This window comes from Cucurbita maxima, unplaced genomic scaffold, assembly GCF_002738345.1.
Source record: "Cucurbita maxima cultivar Rimu unplaced genomic scaffold, Cmax_1.0 Cma_Scf00005, whole genome shotgun sequence".
Taxonomy (NCBI): domain Eukaryota; kingdom Viridiplantae; phylum Streptophyta; class Magnoliopsida; order Cucurbitales; family Cucurbitaceae; genus Cucurbita; species Cucurbita maxima.
This window is the reverse complement of record NW_019272021.1, coordinates 2,871,510-2,887,306: the sequence shown is the minus strand read 5'-3', so window position 1 is coordinate 2,887,306 and position 15,797 is coordinate 2,871,510. Positions and strand designations below refer to the sequence as shown.

The 15,797-nt window shown below is 32.1% G+C and overlaps 3 protein-coding genes across 4 annotated transcripts; all 3 read right to left on the bottom strand.

The window, feature by feature from the left end:
• Window positions 1–1,417: 1,417 nt before the first annotated feature.
• LOC111479618 (methionine aminopeptidase 2-like) lies at window positions 1,418–2,398 on the bottom strand. Its single transcript, XM_023124374.1, has 2 exons — window positions 2,116–2,398; window positions 1,418–2,010 (listed from the first exon to the last, which is right to left on the bottom strand). The coding sequence occupies exons 1-2, from the start codon at window positions 2,305–2,307 to the stop codon at window positions 1,651–1,653; spliced, it is 552 nt and encodes a 183-aa protein (XP_022980142.1). The 5' UTR covers window positions 2,308–2,398; the 3' UTR covers window positions 1,418–1,650.
• A 1,829-nt stretch (window positions 2,399–4,227) lies between these two features.
• On the bottom strand, window positions 4,228–7,756 carry LOC111479616 (protein TIFY 9-like). 2 transcript variants are annotated; one of them, XM_023124372.1, is made up of 6 exons: window positions 7,555–7,756; window positions 7,292–7,484; window positions 7,091–7,178; window positions 5,181–5,328; window positions 4,915–4,972; window positions 4,228–4,543 (listed from the first exon to the last, which is right to left on the bottom strand). In XM_023124372.1, exons 1-6 carry the CDS (start codon window positions 7,649–7,651, stop codon window positions 4,489–4,491), a joined length of 639 nt encoding a protein of 212 aa, XP_022980140.1. In that variant the 5' UTR covers window positions 7,652–7,756; the 3' UTR covers window positions 4,228–4,488. The 2 variants fall into 2 exon arrangements, with proteins under 2 accessions (XP_022980140.1, XP_022980141.1); XM_023124373.1 differs by having other exon boundaries at window positions 4,228–4,525.
• A 1,150-nt stretch (window positions 7,757–8,906) lies between these two features.
• LOC111479575 (probable hydroxyacylglutathione hydrolase 2, chloroplastic) lies at window positions 8,907–14,215 on the bottom strand. Its single transcript, XM_023124291.1, has 8 exons — window positions 14,015–14,215; window positions 13,379–13,558; window positions 12,670–12,873; window positions 12,009–12,132; window positions 11,309–11,409; window positions 10,035–10,109; window positions 9,837–9,935; window positions 8,907–9,304 (listed from the first exon to the last, which is right to left on the bottom strand). Exons 1-8 carry the CDS (start codon window positions 14,069–14,071, stop codon window positions 9,158–9,160), a joined length of 987 nt encoding a protein of 328 aa, XP_022980059.1. The 5' UTR covers window positions 14,072–14,215; the 3' UTR covers window positions 8,907–9,157.
• Between the last annotated feature and the right edge of the window lie 1,582 nt (window positions 14,216–15,797).

Sequence of the window (15,797 nt, the reverse complement as noted above, 5' to 3'; positions counted from 1 at the left end):
ATAGTTTCAGAAAAAAAAAAAAAAAAAAAAAAAAAAAGATTCCAAAAGCAGAAAAAAGAGAGAGAAAAGGGGCATCTCTGCAAACTCCTTTTTAGTTATATGTTATGTGGCATTCCTCCCTCTCCTATTCCACCCCCTTTCTCGTGATTTTTCCAATTATTTTACCATTTCTCTCTTTTTCTTTTTAAAAAATTAATTATTTTAATTAATCATTTTTATAAGAGCGTATGAACCTCCTTCTAACATATGTGTTTTAAAATCACGAGGTTGATAGCAATATGTAATGGACTAATGTGAATAATATATGCTAACAGTGTACTTGAGTTGTTATAAAATTAGACACCGAACTATGTGTTAAACAAGTAGAATTCTTTCTCAAATTATAAATAGTAACGTAAGAAACCAAATTATAAATGAATGAAATTGTGCATATAAGTCATTTAATTAAGCATGGATCTAATGTTAATTTCTTTTATTTACTGATAGTTGGGTTGATTATGATTATTTTAAAAGTTTGTTTCTTGAATTTTGTCAAAGAATTTACGACTTCTCTTGATGCTTTCTTAGAGGATATACGAAAACAAGTGTAGTAGTAGGTTGGAGTCGATTAAGGAGGGTAACCCAACCAACCCATATATTAGTGGGTCGAATCGTGGTAGCGTCATGACGATAAGAGCATGAGGCGAAGGGTTTCATGGCTTTATCGCAACAAGTCACACTAACCGTAAGAATATTTTTGAAGCTTTTTTAAAAGTCTAAGATATTAATAAAATTTAGCTTTAATTAATAAAGGTACAAAAACAAGATTTATAAGATTGAGAATAATAATAATAATAATATGAAGTGTGTTATAAAAGGGTACAATTAATGATAATTGAAAGATATTTATTTATTTATTTATATTTAATTCCTTTAATTTTATTTTATTAGTTTTAAATATTTATTAAACAACCTATCTTTTACTTACGTATTTAATTCCATTTGTTTAATTTAAACCTAAATTTTTTATTTTTTAAAATTATATCTAAACACTAAATTAATTTCATATTTTTAAAAAAAATTAGAGGGAAATTAGAACCTATGTGTAACAGATATTATAGTGCAGCTGAATTATTATTTTTTAGACTTATTTCTTTATTTTCATGTAAAAAAATATGATATTTGTTATTTTTATATTAAATATAAACGTTTTATCGATGACTTTTAACTATTGTTAATATACATTTTACATTCAAACAAGAAACATAGCGACGCCAAATTTGAATATAAGACGCTCTTTAAGANATATTATTAACTTTAAAAAAAAAAAAAAAAAAAAAAAAAAAAAAAAAAAAACTTTATCTTCATGATTCTAAATCTTCCATTTCCCATTAGAATTCAAAATGGAAAGAAAGCTAAGAAAAATAAAATTTTCAAAAAAAAAAAAAAAAAGAAGAACTAATTAAAAGAAAAGGCTAAAATAAAATCCAAAACTAAAACCAAAACCCCATATGCCTCCCCTTTCTGACAAATACACATGGGAACAATTTCAAACCCTAAAAAATAGATCAAAGTTTTCTCTCTCTTAATTTCTCCACTTTCTCTCTCTTCTTTCTTCTTTCCCATGAAGAAAAGAAAAGAACAGAAATGAAGAAAAGAAGTTTGTGCGATTCATGGAATGTCATTTTCAGAGCGATCAAAATAGAGAAGCTCACCACTGCTGCATTTAGGGCACTCTTCCAGGTGTTTCGGCACCATGAAATACATTAGGCATCTCTTGCAACCTGCAACCACCAATACATCTTCTTCTTGCTGTTCTTCCATGTTCTTGTTCTTGTTCTTGTTGTTTGAGGACTCTGTTGATGATTCTTCGCTGTCGTAAGAGCTATCGTCGTCGTCGTCGTCGTTGTCGTCGTCGTCATCGGAGTAGCAGTAGTAATCATCGCTGTATTGATCATCTTCTGTTGTGAACCTCGGATCTTCCTTTGCTTTCATTCCATTTCTCCAGTTTATGTAATAAATCTCCCCTGTCTGTCGAAAACAAATCAAAATCCATCAAAAACAGAGGAAAAATCAAGCCCTAGCGCAACGAATCGCATAAATTGAAGCGGAAAACGGAAAAGAAAGAAAGGAAACCTTTAAATCGAGACATTGCTCCCAGTGGTAAGGTAAAGAAAGATGAGAGTTAAGGTGGAGATGATGAGTAGAAGAACCGCCGTGTGAATCGGAAGGAACCGGCGGAGTGGCTTGACGGTGGCTTAAAGAACAGTTCTGGAGAGAGCGTTCTAAAGCGGCTGTTACCGTCGCCATGGTTGGAGTTCTGCTCATTACTCTTCGAAACACACAGAAAATGAGTGTTCGGAGGAGGAAGATGAAGGAAATGGGAAATTAAAAATTAAATTAAAAAAAAAAAAAAAAAAGAAAGAAAGAAAGGAGGAGGTTTACGCGCGTGAGAATCTTACCGGAACAACTCAGTTGGGGTCCACGACGTCTTGTCGACCATCATCGGTGGACGCATTATGTGAGATTTCAATTTACTATCCCAAGCGCGGGTGGGGGCGCGTGTTTATAAAATTTTTATTTTTCCAGGAAAAGTAATTGTAATTAAAAAAAACAAAAAACGTTTCCCGAAAAGAATGCCGCAGCTTTCTCCAACACTTTCTCAATTCTTTTTATTCTTTTTATTCTTTTATTCTTTTATTCTTTTTTTTATATACGATTTAAATATGTATATATATATATATATATTAAAAGGAAAAAGTACCAAGACTTTAAGGTTGTTACCGTTTCACATTTTCAATTTTTTTTTTTTTTTTTTGTGCTATAATACTTTATTACTACTAATAAAAAAATGTATATAAATGTTTCTTTTTATCTCTTTCTATTCTCAAAACAAGCTTATCCTACACTATAGTTATTTCAATATAATTGAAATCTTTCTGCCCCCATTTTCTAAAACTTAAACCGAGGCCAGAGACTCGAGCATACATCGCTTGGTTGTAGGTGACACAAGAACGAATGTTGCTAGAAGTGAGTGTCATACAATTGTAAGTTCGCTGCCATCTAAATACAATTGTGACAAGTGGTTCGAAGATAATATTTTATGTAACAATTCAAGTCTAATGCAAACCAACTTTGAATTTTATCACTTAATATTCAAACCAATAATGGTATCCTATAGAATTTTGGTTAATCAATTTAAGTCGCCTTCTATTTGAGTTTTGCTTTTCAAATTGATAATAAATAATTTTTGTACGGATATAAGACTTTCTTAGTTTTATTTTATAGTTTCATTCAAATGATCTCGTAATAATGAAGACATTATTCTTTTACTGGTATACTCCAATAAAGTTGGTGGGCATATATTATATTTCACGAAGAATAGATAAATAAAAAGGACTGTTAGCATATGACAATAGGTAATAATGCAAATGTATATGATAGCTACGTTGAAAACCTCTAAATTATTAGAATGGAATAATGTTTTATAAGAAACAAGGAGAGTTCATATGGTAGGGATTAAAAGAGGAGGCGGTGGGCCCAACATGTGGAGTTAGTAGCTTCAACTCAGCCCAATTTCCAAGCCCAGGCCCACATGTGTTAGTAACGAGCGAGCCCAGCCTGATTATTAGGGCCAAGATGGGTGGGCTCGTCCAGGTCCAAGGGACCGAGCCGGAGTTGGGCGTGAAGGTCGACCATCCCCGAACATTGGAACCTTGGTCCAGAATACATTGACATCCCACTGTGGCCTGGCTAGGATGATGAGAATGGAGGAGGACTTGGACAAAAGCAAGCTTAGGCACCTTCAAGTCTAAGGTCGACCAGCCCTTTTAAGCTTACAATACAGGCATAGGCCAAGGGCCAAACTACTTACGAGCTTAGGGCTCATCATTCTCGATGATAACACACCACCTAGCCTGAACCATTTGTAATATTGTTCTCCTTGGATTTTTTCTTTTGGACTTTCCCTCAAAGTTTTTAATATATGTTTACTAGGAAGAGGTTTCCACACCTTTAAAAAATAATGTTTCGTTCACCTCCAACTGATGTGGGATCTCATAATTCATCCCTCCCTCAAGGCTCAGCGTCTTTGCTAGCACATCATTCGATGTCCAACGATAAAAAGAACCCTAATCATTTTATCATATAATTGAGGGACATTATCTTCTTTAATATGGGACCTTTGAAGAAACAAAAAATGATACTAATTTAGATACACTCATTGAAGAGTGATTCGACAAAAATATAGGAAAAAATAGACACAAGTGAGAGGTAATTAATTAAGGGGATAAAATAGAGAATTTTGATCCTCTAAAGTCTAAAGTCTAAGGATAAAAATAAGAAAGAAAAAGGAACAATAAACACCTAAACCTAACGCAAAACAATAAAGAAAAGAGAGCAAACAGTACAAAATAATTTTGTACTTATTCAGAATAAACACTAAAATTCCCAATTCTCTATTAATTTTTGACAGTCTTGCCTTCCCTTCCCTTCCCTTCCCTTCCCTGATTAGAAGCGACAACCATAGGGCACCGCCGGAATTAACCTATAAATCATAACCCCACTGAAAATAAATACAAATCCTTTTTTTATTGCTAATGTGAAGCTTCTTAATCACAGTTCAAATCCATTTCTTAAACTTAGATGATGCATCAAATGTTTAAACTACCAATTCATCCATAAAAGACATGTTTGACATTTTCATAGATTTGACATCAACGTAAAGATAACTACTCATTTATCACACTCTTCTCAATTTAATCTTACCTTATGAATATGTTCAATGTTCAATCCATATTGAAAGAATAATGAAGTGTTTTCGAGCAAATTAGGTTAATTGCACTTCTATTTGATTTAGTTCATATCACACATAAACAGAGAAATCTATTAGATCAAGTAAATTCTGTCTAAATAAATAAATATTGGGGGCGTTACCTCTCCTTCCGCCTCTCCAAGAATCTCTGGAGTGACCTTTTCCTGGCTAATGGAAGATCTGAGAACCATTAACCAGTCTTTTAGAGAAATTATTGGAAGACATTGAAATAAGGGCTATATATAGTTTAGGGCTTACAGAAATTATAAATATATTCCCAAAATTGTATTATACAGTTAAAACATATACACATTCAACTAAAAAATCAATGACCAATTTTGTTCATTTTTAACTCACGTGGCTAGAAAATTATTTATTCTATACGTACCCTCATCATCTTCAGAATCAAAGGCCACCAGTTGCTGGTGCTGATTTGAAGTAATTTCAGCCATTGGTTTGCCGTTTTCGGCTTCACCCTTCCCAATGCCAGTGCCAGTGCCACTCCCCTTTTCAGCAAACCTCATAATGTTTTTGGCCTATCAGTGCGAGTATAGCATATATGGTTAGACAGGGAAACGGGATTCATCAAACAATATGGGAAAAAGTACAGTTTTGATCATCTCAGATTTTAATTACTAAAAGAATTCTTTTATTTTTTAAAATCCCTCTTTTTTCTCCTTCCTCTTCTTTCTCCATGCATGGTCTCCCGTGGATATTCGCTGCCGCTCCGCTATCATGTTAGGAATTACACTCTCCACAATTATATGATATTCTCCACTTTGGGCATAAACTCTCATGGTTTTGCTTTTAGCTTCTCTAAAAGACCTTATTTCAATGTAGAGAGTATTCCCCACTTATAAATTCATGATTATTCCGGAGGGCATATGCCCTCATAGTTTTGCTTTTAGCTTCTCTAAAAAACCTTATTTCAATGTAGATAGTATTCTCCACTTATAAATTCATGATCATTCCTGATCATGAATTGAGTGAGCCAAACATAAGACAATCCTCAACACACCAGACACTAGTCACCAGCAGCCTTTTCTATTCTTCCTTTTGTTTCCTTCCCCTCTTAACCATGTTTTTCAAAGCACAAAAAGTGTTCCCTCTTCATTTCAGATATGGAAGGACCAACATGTGGGTTCATTTCAGGCCTACTACAGGGAGGAAAAGAGGAAACTCAACTTGTCTTCCCCACGCAACATCGTACAACAACTTCGTTTTAATTAAAGGGACGTCGTACCGGGGACAGCACCATATGGCGCCTCTCCCAATCGATCATCAGCGTCTTCTCGCACAAAAGGCAAATCCTCTTTCAATATATATATACATATATACATATGTAAATCGATCCTCAGTTCTGGGTTCATTCCAAATCTGTAACAAAGGCCAAATCCCCTTTCGTTTTTTTTTTTTTTTTAAATTATTATTATTATTTGTGAAACACATGGGTAACAAAAGTTAAAGGAGGAGAAGGGAAATGATTATAAATTGTAAGGAATAATTTCTTTTTCAATAAAATTATAAATTTCGATAAATATTTATTAAAAACTTTTGCAGTAAAAATAAACATAAAATTCAAAACCATATTGAATAATTCATTTTGCTGACTCAATCACCTAATCTCTTTATTAAATCATATTCAAATTAACAAAGTCTAACCTAAAACTAATAACAAGAAGAAAAAAAAAAAAAAAGTAGAATCTCAATAAATTGTCTATTCTAAATAATGATGGATAGAATACATAAAGTGGTCCATATATAGCAACTAATTTTAATTATGTATATATAAAAACTAAAAAAATGTGCCAAATATAAAATATCAAGTAAATTATTCTTTTGCAAAAGGTGCAAGAAAAGTAAGGGATTTAAAACATGAATGAAATTGAAAAATAACTTTAATTTAATCAATATAATATAAATTTAACGACTAGTGGAATAAAATAGAATGCTTATCCCAATAACCAATAAAGTAATATCCACTAAATATTTTGTAAAAATAAAAATGACATAAATATGAATATAATGTTTTTATTTACCAAATTCAAACGTCTAAAATATGTGCAAGTTAGATAACTAATAATTTGTATGGCTCTAAATCGATTTAGTTCTTAAGTTTACATTGATTTCTTAAAGTTTGAGTTTGAAATTTAATTAATAAACTCTAAAGCTGATGAGTATAAATTAGTTTATTTTTCCTCTTAATTTTTTTCATCCTTCAGTAAAAGGCAGCGTATATTTTAGGTTGAAATCCGTACATGATGGAAAGGAAGAGGAAATGGTTTAAACGAATGGTACCTCATCACGCGAAACATGGAAAACGGAGACGGTTTCGTTGTAGAAAATCGTTAGAGGATATTTTTCAGAAGCGATCTCTGGACTCATCCTGAAAATCAGAAACCACAATCATGATTTTACAACCAAAAGAAAAGTAGAGTTTCAGAAATCAAAAAACGAATCACGATTACAGAACCGAACAATGAAGGATTAGAAGAATGCCTGGAGGTAGTAGCGGAATAAACAGGCGGTGGCGTCGAGAGATTCTGATCAACCTTAGGAGTCCGGTGCAGTGACAGCGGCGGAAATTTCTGAGGAATCGGAGTGGCGAAATCGGAACGATGCTCTGTAGAGCCAGAGGCGATGAGAGATTTGAGAATCTCAGGATTGATTTTGGAAATGGCGCCCTGAATATCTGAAAGCAAGAAATCGCGTAATTTGTAAACATTCGATGAAAAACAGAGTGCGTAAAGAAATTGTGGAACCTTTGAAGCTTCTATGGCGACGGAAGAGAGTGGGATTGGAGTCGGAGTTGAGGGATCGATTGTCCATGGCGAAGAAATCCAACTCAACAATGGACATATTTCGAGGAACGAACTCTGAGAGAGAAAGATGAATATGAAGATTATTTATGGACTCAACACTCCAATTTGAAGGCACAAGAACCGGACCAGAGATATTGTACTATAAAAACGGCAGGTGGAGGGTAATTTTGGTATTTTATTTTTTTAAAAAAAGCTACCAAGTCAGAAAAAATAATTACAAAAACTCGGTTTATTTTGGTTAAATTTATAGATTTTGTTTCCATAATTTTTAAAATTTTAATATTAATCCGACCAAATTTATAATTTAACCGTTTATTTAAGGAGGATTGTGATAGAATATTATTTTCTTACATTGTTTACTATTTAAAATTGAAATAAAAACATGTTTATTTGAAAATATATAAATTTCTATTTATATGTTGATACTTTCGTATGCCAATAGATTTGACATTAGGGTGAATCGACATCTTTATTGTAAAAATTAATAAAAAAAACTCGCCTTCATCATATAATATTAATGCTATTAATGCATAAAAATTATCCAAAATTAAAATGGGCTTAAAGGTCAAATATAAAAGTGGAGGTTACTTGTTCAATTCATTTTTTTCATCCCATTTGATTGTTTTGGAGCCCAAATATATTTATATTTATTCTATTAGGAGAGGAAGAGAGCAGGAAGAGATTCTCCTCGTTAGCTAAACTGAGCTAAAGTCAGGGATTAGATTCCTCAGGTCTCCACCGCACCTCATATATATATAAATATATAAATATATATATATATATATATATATATATATATAATAGTATTCGATTTATTATACATTTTCATGAGTAGAAAATACTTTGGAAAGTGAAGTTTTCACTAAAAAATCTTTAAAATGAATATATATATATATAAAATATGAACAGAAAATATTAATCATGAAAAACCCTATCGTCACCAAAAAAATAGAATAGAAGGCAGGAAAAACTTTTCCACCACGTGAACATTTCTAGTGGAGAATTCTCATCAACCTTGGACAAAGCTTTTCCACCAAGCCACGTGGACATCTGGGGAATCCTCATCAACCTTTGACAAAGAAAAATGAGACCTGACATTTCCAAGGTTGACAAAACACATCATTTACTGACCTTTATGCAATATTTGCATGGCAGCCCATTTCTAAGCATGAACCAACCACCCATGCATACCTTCTAATCATCAGATCTCCTTCTAAACCTGTTGATTTCATCAGCCCCATAATCAATTGAAATGAAATCAAATAATTATATAATAAGAGTAATAATGAATATACATCAGGGATCAAATGATTGCACTCTTCATTTCAAATGAGGGAAAAGAAGAAAGATTGAATTCTCGTGGCAGGAGAGGTGCGAATTTTAAAATTAAGAACTGAACTGATAATGGAACTTGTAGGAAATCATCCATACAAAGATCTCGGTTAACTTATTTTACACATGCATATGGCTAACCTATCATCATCCTATACACCAAAATGAACTTTCCCACCCCCTTCTTCTTTTGAGGTTTTGTAGGGGGTGCCTAAAAATTATCCTTGGCTCTGCGAATGATACCCAACACCTCTGCATCATCCGCTGTATTTTGAACATTTAACGACTGCCGAATTTCGATACTTGATGTACGGAGGAATGGATTGCACATTTTCTCCATCTTTAGTGTTGCTGGAATCTGAGATATTAAAATCAACGTTCAAAAATATTTGGGGTGATGGAAGGATATATCATGTATGCCATGTTAATGGCATTAGGTTCATATCAAAATTATTGTTTTCATAGCAACAAAGTCAAATTTTCCAAGGAGCTCATAGCATCACAAATAACTCTCCATAAAATACAGGACAAGCAAACTCACGACTGAAGAATACAAAAAAGTTCATGCTTTTAATCAAATAGTTCCTTATCCAAAAAAGGTTCTCTAAGAGACAATAGGTTAAGCCACGTACTGCTACGATGCAGCTTCTATCCACACACAATACCCCTCCAATTATATGTAAAGTTTTGAACAATTATACTATACAAACAGGAAGTGATGATTCTTTTCATCTTCAATTCAAATGAAAGGGAATACAAAATACTCAAATAGGCAATGATTTTCAAATGGAAGAAACAATCACCCATATTTACGCAAATTGAAAGAAATTTGTCTAGTAACCAATTTAAATATCAAATAACCATCCATAAAAGAATAGCCAAAAAGTTACCGTTGGCAAGCCCTTGCTTCGTAGATTGGCAACCTGGGTTGCATAAGATTTGAGAGCCTCGTTCTTAGGTTCAATGGACATAGCGAACTTAGAGTTACTCTGCTAAATGGTAATCTTACAATTAGGCAAATGGCATGCAAGCTTAAAAAATTAGAGTATCGTAGAAAATAAATAAATAGAAGTCAATAAGCTACTGACCAGAGTATATTCATGACCGCAAAATATGTTGGTATCATCTGGCAAAGAAGTGATCTTTTTAAGGGAAGATAGCATCTGTGATATAAACAATTAGAATCTGAAAAGCTAAAAGCAATCAAGTTTCTAAGCTTAATTCACATTCAGCAGTAAATTACAATAGTTTTTCCATAACATGGATATAGATACTTCATGAGTGAACAAAGCATATTAAAGCTGAGTGCCATTTTATTCATGAGAGAACCACAAAACAGGGTACATGGGATGAGAATAAAGGGAACAACAGAAAATCTCCCCCAAAAAAATGGCAGCACGTTGAGGAACATCCCTAGAACAAGGCAAGGCCAGGAGAACAAAGAGAGCAATGAGGAAATCTTAAAAGATCCCCCTATCAGACCAGGGAAGGCCTAAACCGAAGTTGTAGAAAATAGAAACCTTAAAAAGGATAAGAGCCACTGAAACAAATTTCTGAGAGAAGTGACAAAGATAGGGCGTAAATAGCCAAGGATGGGGTGTTATCCTTCACCTGCTGTTCAATTTTGAATAGAGAACTTCAAAAACATAGAGAACGTTAGATAACAAGATGAGATAAGATGTTCATACAATTCTAAAAGTATCTTTACGCCCACAAATTGAAGCACACTTAGCTAGATGAGGGTTATATTTGCGCACTATAACCCAATGTTAATATAGCATTAGCATCAAAAGAAACGACTGCGCAACGCTTCATCACAAAGTTTCAAATTCCCTATACAATCCACCTAGTTTGATTGAACACAACACAATCTTCCATCTGACTAAACGAGACACCCTGGACCCCTTCCGAGAAGAAGTCCTTCCTGAAGTTTTTCTTCCGTAAACTAACAAAGGAAGGAATCTTGAATTATGAAGGAAAAATATCGAATCCCACTCAAAACCTCACCCCTAAAGACACTAATCTCTCAAGATTGGAGGCCTGACAAACCATACCAATCAAAGAGCTCTCATCTCCATCAATTTTAAGCCATGAAATGACTTAAACAACAGACTGAATATCATTAAGGTTAACAATAGATGACTTCCAATCCAACATACAAGATTTTGAGTAATCCTTTAGTCAAATATTCTTAAACTTGGTGGGACAACAGGACAAGAGCCAAAGGAGTGAAAAATAAAGCAGAAGCAGATCATAATTCATAAGTACATCTAACAAGAAAAAATTATCTGGGCATTCCGCATTCTTGAAGTACCACATTTAGAATACATCCAATTAAATGAAAAATATAAGGCAAACAAACCTGTTCAGGAGTTCCTTCAAAAAGCTTGCCACAAGATAAGCTGAATAAAGTATCGCCAGTAAATATTGCAGCGGATCCAGGAAAGTAGAAGCTAATATGACCTGAATTCAGTCAAAATCAAAAACAACAAATCAGGGCCTAAAAGTATAGAATGCTGAGAAGCCCGAGTTCCATAGGCACAACAAACCCACATGAAGTATCCAAGGAAAAATCAGCTAAGAGAAAATTAATAAGAACAATAATCAAAGTTAAATCCAATAGGGAGAGAGAAGCAAGGATAAACCATATGAGAGACAATGTAGCAATGATAGAGAATAACAATAGAAGTTTCCATTTCTATTCTCACTCTCTTCTTTTATTTCCTCATTTTTCATGCACGTCCGGAGGAAGGGGAGGGTTATCATACAAGAAACAAATCTAGTGGACCTATTTTGATGTAATAGGATTGTAGGATTAGATTAATCTTTGATAATTACTACAATTCCTTGACTAATCCTTTTTTAACTATCTAACTGTATTTTTGGATTGGACTTTAGTTTGCTCTCTAATTCCCATAAGTAAGGGTTTCTATCATATATTCTACACATTTTGAATCATAATAAAGATTGGGATTAGATCTCTTGGAGAATGATCTCCTTTAATCTCGTGGTCTACATCTTATCATACAAGAAACTAATCTAAAGTAACAAGTAACAAACACCTCGAGTATGACCAGGAGTTTCCATTACTTGCACTTCATGCCCAGCAAACATCCACTTGTCTCCATCTTTTAAAGCTATGTCAATTCCAGGAATTCTGTCGCTATCTATTCCAGACCCAATCACCTACAACCAGAAAAAAGGGTATAAAAAATTGACAGAAGTTCTATGGATTGTAAAAGTAAACCCTCAATTCAAGGATAAGAAATATCTCATGGACTATTGTATAACATAAGTCAGCATCAATTCCTTAATTCATCTCAATCCAAGCCTTAATTTAAACGACAAGTTAGGGAAGTCTTTAATTCAAAACAAGTCAAAATACACAAAATACTTTCTGATCAGTACCGAAGAATGTAACATTTCTTGCACGTGACAAGGTATGATGTTCTTATGACAATAGATATCTGTGTTTATATTTAAAAAAATATTCACCACTATGTTTACTAGATAAAAGGATTAAGAATAGAGACTAATATATAAACATTCTTCTGGCATCGAGAAATTGAGAGTCAATGAATTTCTCACATAATGGCCTCTAGGTTAGGTACACAGGTTCTTACCTCTATGACCAACCTTTAGGACTCAAACATACAACATTTATAGGATGAGACCAACTAGACTATTGATGCAATGCAAAAAAAAAAAAAATTAAATTCATACCTTTGCTCCGTACCTTGCTTTTAATTCTTCATTCCCACCAGTGTGATCATGATGATGATGAGTATTAAGTATATATGTCAAATTTCTGTTTTTCTTTCTTAAAGCATCTATAACTGGTACAGCTTCAGAAGGATCAACAACCCCAACTGTGCCCGTATCAACATCATGTAAGAGGTATGCATAGTTGTCACGAAGACAAGGTACCTATCGAAGAATGAGTAGAATAAAATAGAGATACGTAATGAATGTTTATGCTGCAGCTGACTAAACAGTTATTATGGAATGTAGAACGTACAATGATAGTGGACAACCAGCAATCCTAAAAATTGATTCATTTAGGGTGAGAGCACAAAAAGAGCATGACTAATGTCTTATTAAATATAATTTGTAGCCACCTTACTTGAATGGACTCAGATCAAGAATTATATATCGTGTAGCTGAGCAGGTGAAAGTTATATATTATGTATGCCAATAGTTGAAGCAATCTAACTTTGGAAAGAAATAACACACTGAAATTTAGACCATTCGGGCCTCTTCCTAAAATTAGAAATTCTCTCGGATGAAATTTTTTTAGAATTAAAGCATGAATTTAGAAAGAAAATGTTAACCCATGAAAGTAATCATAAAATGACCACCACAAAACCATCATGGGAAAAAATAACTGATGCCATTGACACCATAAAAGCAATTTCCAGATCTAACAGCTTACCAGTTCAATTTGCAATGTGGAAGACATATTGACGACACTGCAGAACTGAGCAACTTTAAGTGAACGACTAGCTCCACGCAACGTTTTCAATGGTATAGATAAGAGTCTCATAACCCCATACAAAAGGTCTTTTCTAAAAGAAAGCTGTTTCATGCTCGGCCAGACACATACGCTTCCAACCTGAAACTCCCATTCGTCAATAAAGCTAAAACACATGTTTCTGTTCAAGAAATCTATCAATAAACCCCGACAACATTACAGACTTACTGCCCACTATGACATGATACAAGACACGAGAAGGAAGGATCGTACATCATGATGTTACAGATCTTAGCAACAAAATTAGCAGTACCAATTTCAAACAAGAGGAGCAACAAAATCGAATCCGTTAGATATTCATCGTCATACTGTAAGAGAAAGTAGCAGAAGATATAACAAGGCCGATCAACAATGATTCAAAACAAAATAAACCGCGAGACTGCTTCAGCTACATTGGAGAGTATCCACAGCTTAAAACCGACAACATCGAAAACATTCCAACAAAACAAGAAGAAAAATTGAGAGAAAACATGAGAGAGTGCAATTGCGAAACGAAAATATAGAGAAAAAGAAAGAGAAAGAAGAGTAAAAGCGAACCCTAGTGCAAGGCATGGAGGCCATGGCTGAGGAAGCCTTGGAGACCATCATCTGCATCTTCTTCTCCACCAGAAGAGAAGATCGAGATCGGAGGGAGAGGAGAGAGAGAGAGAGAGAGAGCGGTGGAGAGGGGCAGGGCAGTTGGCACTCAAGTCGTAATTATGTGAAGCACATCAATCCAACTCTTAGCGCCACTATATTATTACGCTTTTGTAATACGCGTTTATGTTTTTGCTTTTTAAGCGGGTAGGGTAGATTTTATCCCCGCTAAATTAATAAAAATATTTCTTTTTTTTTTTCTTTAAAATTTTTAATAATAATTTTTTATTTTTTAAGAAAAAATCTATCAATATTTTATTTCAAAAATACATTTTTAAGCTTTTAAAAAATTTATATTTAAAAAAATATCATTAACCTATTTCATTTTATTAAAAAAAAATTATTATCGTGAATATATGACAAAAACTTAATATACTTTTATTATTATTATTTATATCACTCTAATATTGTTATTTAATAATTTTTTACCATCTCAATTTCATAAATTTTAAGTTTTAATCTTTTTTTTATTAAAATTAGTTAAATAATAATATAAACTAAAGTATATTAGATAAATATATTTTCATAATTGTTTGTTGAAAAATTAATACATAAAAGAAATTTGGAAATGTGGATTAAATTTGAGATTTATCACCAAAAATTTATTTTAACATTTTTTTAATATTATAAAAATATTATTATTTTTTAATTAATTTCAGTGGTTGTAAAGTCCCTGCCTACTCTACCTTAAATTTGAAAAATGTGAAAATGACATTTTGATCTATTTATATTTTAGTTCACATACTTTTAAATATCTAAAATTAATCTATATATTTTTAATAAATATTAAAATTATTTTTTTTAATCATTTTATAAACTTGATGTGTGTTGCAATTTAAACTATTTTTTAATCTTGGTAAAAATTTAAAAATTACCATATTAACTATTAAAATTGATTGTTTTTTTATCTTAAACTTCTCCTAATTTAAAGGTACTAATATTAGTTTTTAATATTAATATTATACCAAATAATTTAGCAACTTAAATCATATAAGTTTTTAAATAATTATCTTATAATAATAATGATTATATTTAATATATAATAAATGACTAATTAAAATTGACCTAACTTAACCAACATCTCCTAATAAAAATAATGGATATTAAATTGGGTAAAGTTTCACTAATTAATTATTATGAACTAAATAAATAATTAGAAAGTAAATATTATAAAAGTTTAGTGTTAGAGATATTTTCAAATAAAATTAATAAATAATAATATAAAAACAAAGAAAAATAATAGGAGACGTATTCGGTCAAAAAATGCCTCCCTTTTCTTTTTCTTTTTTATTTATTTATTATATATTTTTTTTAATGATTTTTTCTGACGCAGTGATATGATTGGGTTGACGCTCCCAATAAATTTAGCCTTTCTTTTTCCTTTTTGCTTTTAAATACTTAAAAATACTTTTTAAATATTAACTAAATAATAAAAATAAATTTCAATTTATATATCGTCCAAAAAAAATAATATCATTAAATTTTAAATATATTTATTCAATTTTTTAAAAAATAAAAAAATATATATCCTTAAACTTTTCAAAAAAAAAAAAATTGTATTAATACTGTTTTTAATTTTTGTAAATATCTCCCTAATCTTTACGCTCTCTTCATAAATATAAAAAATTAAATAAAGAGGAGGCCGATCATTTTTTACATTTTTTAAATATAAATAAATAAATAA

Bases quoted from the DNA above. Each gene is read 5' to 3' on its own strand.
- LOC111479575 (XM_023124291.1), bottom strand. From the start codon at position 14,071: ATGCAGATGATGGTCTCCAAGGCTTCCTCAGCCATGGCCTCCATGCCT. The intron at 11,410-12,008 runs GTGTTTGTTACT...GACTGAATTCAG, and splicing joins AACTCCTGGTCATACTCGAG to GTCATATTAGCTTCTACTTT. The intron at 10,110-11,308 runs GTTTGTTTGCCT...TTTATATCACAG, and splicing joins TTGAAGGAACTCCTGAACAG to ATGCTATCTTCCCTTAAAAA.
- LOC111479618 (XM_023124374.1), bottom strand. From the start codon at position 2,307: ATGAGCAGAACTCCAACCATGGCGACGGTAACAGCCGCTTTAGAACGC. The intron at 2,011-2,115 runs GTTTCCTTTCTT...TGTTTTCGACAG, and splicing joins AGCAATGTCTCGATTTAAAG to ACAGGGGAGATTTATTACAT.
- LOC111479616 (XM_023124372.1), bottom strand. From the start codon at position 7,651: ATGTCCATTGTTGAGTTGGATTTCTTCGCCATGGACAATCGATCCCTC. The intron at 7,179-7,291 runs GCATTCTTCTAA...TCTGATTTTCAG, and splicing joins TATTCCGCTACTACCTCCAG to GATGAGTCCAGAGATCGCTT. The intron at 4,973-5,180 runs GTACGTATAGAA...AATGGTTCTCAG, and splicing joins TGATTCTGAAGATGATGAGG to ATCTTCCATTAGCCAGGAAA.